This window comes from Cucurbita pepo, chromosome LG11 (genome assembly GCF_002806865.2).
Source record: "Cucurbita pepo subsp. pepo cultivar mu-cu-16 chromosome LG11, ASM280686v2, whole genome shotgun sequence".
Classification (NCBI taxonomy): domain Eukaryota; kingdom Viridiplantae; phylum Streptophyta; class Magnoliopsida; order Cucurbitales; family Cucurbitaceae; genus Cucurbita; species Cucurbita pepo.
Window position 1 is genome coordinate 8,934,270 of NC_036648.1, and position 3,718 is coordinate 8,937,987.

The following is a 3,718-nucleotide window of genomic DNA, read 5'->3' on the forward strand; positions in this document are numbered from 1 at the left end:
GGCGGCGGCCGCCGCCATAACCTATTTGGAATCAGAGAAGCTAGGAATTTTGGATCAAAAAAAGAAAATTTTCAAACTTTGAGGCACTTTTTTTTTGTTCTAGAAAATTTATTTTTGGTTGATTTGATTGATTTATTTATTGTTCGTTTTAGGGTTTTTTTTTTATTGTTTTTGGTTCATTCTCTTACGTCTTTTCCAAAGCTTTTGTCTTCTACTATTGAAACAACAGATCCATGAACAGATGTTTTTAATTTCTTTCCACAAATTTTCTAATTATTTTCCACTCATTTTCAAATTCTCTCTTTCTCTCTCTTCAAATCCTTAAAACATAACATTAATGTCTCAAAAGACCACCTTAATCAATCTTTGTCTCTCCCTCTTTATGGAACATAACTAGCTTCATCTTCATCTCTCTAAATTAGCTTATTTGTTCTTCCTTATAAAACAAAACCCATGAGCCAAAACAAATTTTATGAAATGGGTTTAAACATTTAGTCACGATTTTTAGTTTCATTGTTATCGATTTCGTTTTCGGGTTTCTGATTGTTTCCTCTTAATCTTTCGATTATGATTTTCATCTTTGTTAAGAAAAAACGCTTGAATTCAAAGTCAAATTAACTTTTTTTTAGTCTGGGAAACAGGGTTGGTAAACTTAATCTTCAAAAAAACTAAAAACCGAACCGTTATCCTACGAAGATGTAAGTTTTTCTTATGGTTCTTAGTCAAATTCAAACTACTTTTTTTAGTTTTCAAAACTCGACTTGTTCTTCAAAAATATCGATCAAAACACAAAAATCAAACTTTTAGTACAAATTTGCACGTTTATGAATTTAATTTCTCAAAACAGAAAGCCGAAATGGTTATCAAACGATATCTTAACATAGCTTAATTAGAACATAATTAACTTTCGTTTCTTATTCTCCCTCAAAAATAAACATTTCATGAAATGGGTATCAACAATTTAGCTTCATCTCTCTCTAAGCTGCCATTTTCCCCTCTCTTAAACAAAAAAACACATAAATTTAGGCATCAAACCACACCTACAGTGGGCTTGCAGCTGATCATTACAGAGCTGAATTGGGTTCATCATCAAAATGCAACAACAAAATGAAGATGAGAGCTCCAATTAGAAACCCTACAAATGATGATCAAAGGATCATCAATCGAGGTAAAAAAAAAAAAAAATCAAATTTTTCTTTAATTTAATCATTAAATTTTCTATATTTATGTTCCTGAGTTGTTATTTTCTTTTTTCAGCTCCCGAGAAGAAGCAGAGAGTACCTTCTGCATATAATCAGTTCATAAAGTATGAACAATAAAAATTAAAACTTTATTATTTTGGTGATTTTTATATAAATTATTTTTTCATGGGTCATTTCAGTTCATCTTTTTCTTTTAAAATCTGACAAAATTACATCAAATTCAGAGAGGAAATCCAGAGGATCAAAGCAAATAATCCAGATATTACCCACAGGGAAGCATTCAGTACTGCTGCTAAAAATGTAAGTACTTTTTTCTTTTTTTGGATAACTTATGTTCATAGTTCATAAAAATTAGGGTTTTTTTGTTTGTTTGTTCATAAGAAAATATGACAATCTTTTGGGTATTCACTTGCTTAATTCTGAAATGGCAGTGGGCACATTTCCCACATATTCATTTTGGCCTCATGCTGGAAACCAACAATCTCCAAGCTAAGACGAAGAACGATGTGAGTAGATATCGTAACGAAATAGTTAAACACTTGATCGATTATTTGACGTTTTATGATTTCGTTTTGAGTTTTCTAGTTCTTTAATTGTAGAAAACGAACGGTTTCTTGTTTTATTTGTTGTTATTAGACGAGACGAGCGCGATATGAACGAGGATTTTGACGGGTTTTTTTAATTATTATTAATGTTTGATAGGGATCTGAGAAGCATCTGATGTCAGTGCCAGGGCTGCACTATTGATTGAGGAAATGTTGGGTTTGAAGAACATGATCTAAGCCAAAAACAAGAACAAATTGGGTAATTTCAAGTGATGAAATTAACAGCCATGCATATGTTTGCTTTGATTTCTATGTTTATTTGCAATTACTTTATTGGTTATTAGGGGAAATGTTTGTCTAAATTATGAACTGAAATTTGCCTTTCCTTTTATGTTGTCTGATTTTAATATGTATGTATCCCATTTTCTTGGGAAACTAAGATAATTGATAGAATATCACGTTTTTAATATATTATTTGTGAGATCCCACGTTAGTTGGAGACGGAAACGAAGCATTAGTGGAAATCTTTTACTAGTAGATGCATTTTAAAATCGTGAGGATGACGGCGATACGTAACAGGTAAAATCAGACAGTATCTACTAGCGGTGGGTTTGGGCTGTTAGAAATGGTATCAGAGTCCGTCGACGGGCGGTGTGCCAGTGAAGACACTGGGCTCCTAAGGGGGTGGATTGTGAGATCCCACATCGGTTGGAGAGGGGAATGAAACATTTTTTATAAGGGTGTGAAAACCTCTCTCTAATAGAGGCATTTTAAAATCGCGAGGTCGACGACGGTACGTAACGAATAAAAGCGGACAATATCTGATAGCGATGGGTTTGGGTTGTTACAAATGGTATCAGAGTCAGGCACCGAGCGGTGTACCAGCGAGGACGTTGGGTCCCCAGGGGTATAGATTGTGAGATCCCACATCGATTGGAAAAGGGAACGAAATATTCATTGTAAGGGTGTGGAAACCTCTCCCTAATAGACGTGTTTTAAAAACCGTGAGGCTGATTGTAATACGTAACGGGCCAATGCGGACAATATTTGTTAGCCGTGTGCTTAGGATGTTACATTATTTCTTCACTCAGTATTTATTTATTTTTTGTTAAGTTAAGCAAGCAATGTAGGATTCGAACCTACCCGAGACCGAATATTCTCAGATGAGAAAATCAAAAGTGTAGTTCGTGCATATCGGTATCCTGTATGTGAGGAGGCAACCCTGTTCCTGAAGTTACGAGACTATTTTACGAGAAACTCTACGCGGTTACCGTATAAAAAAACCGTAACCCTAATTTTGGTGCAACTTGATTTTTGTGGGCAAAGAACAAGTGGGCTTATTGATAAAGGTTAATAATTAGAAAGGGGGAAAAGGGGAAGCTTTGATGCATAGCCAAAAAACATGAATATCACTGCTCCCATATCAGGTTTTCCTTTTGCCTTTGTATGCTTTTCATGCAATAAGGGAAGCAAATAGGCACAAATATATAGACTTTGAATCATTCTATGATACTCATATCGAAATCGATACGATACGATTCGGTCCCGTAAATTAAGCTCGTAAAAACTATTTTCATCTATTTTTTAAAATCCGAGTAAAAATTCGTTTTCTAAGAAACAATTTACCCAAACCCTAAGTTTCTAGATTTCTAGTCTAAAGAATGTTAATTTCCGCCAACTGTCCTGATAGGAATGATCGAATCAATAGCAATAAGGAGTGCTTGAGGATACTCGTATACGGAATGTCTCGAAATTCTATCAAGAACAATATATTTAATTACTTTAGAATTAGATGAAGCTAACATTTCATCTCGACCATCAATAGGAGTGTACAACGATCAGGTTGAAAAAATCTTTTGGACCAATATGAAATTTTGGGTTGGTTAGGTTGGTAACTCGAGCAACTCAAGTAGAGCTCACAACCCAATTCATCCCAACGCTTTAAACATTCATAAGTCAGCATGCATCACT

General features: G+C 34.3%; 1 protein-coding gene across 1 annotated transcript in view; it reads left to right on the plus strand.

Annotated features, from left to right (window-relative positions):
• LOC111805163 (axial regulator YABBY 5-like) overlaps nt 1-2,216 on the plus strand; it is a 3,609-nt gene extending 1,393 nt beyond the window's left edge. The window contains exons 3-7 of the mRNA XM_023690088.1: nt 1,027-1,168; nt 1,258-1,306; nt 1,427-1,502; nt 1,634-1,708; nt 1,905-2,216. Coding sequence (XP_023545856.1) covers nt 1,027-1,168; nt 1,258-1,306; nt 1,427-1,502; nt 1,634-1,708; nt 1,905-1,949 — 387 coding nt within the window. The 3' untranslated portion in view covers nt 1,950-2,216. The remainder of the gene's footprint in view (nt 1-1,026; nt 1,169-1,257; nt 1,307-1,426; nt 1,503-1,633; nt 1,709-1,904) is intronic.
• The last annotated feature ends 1,502 nt before the right edge of the window (nt 2,217-3,718 follow it).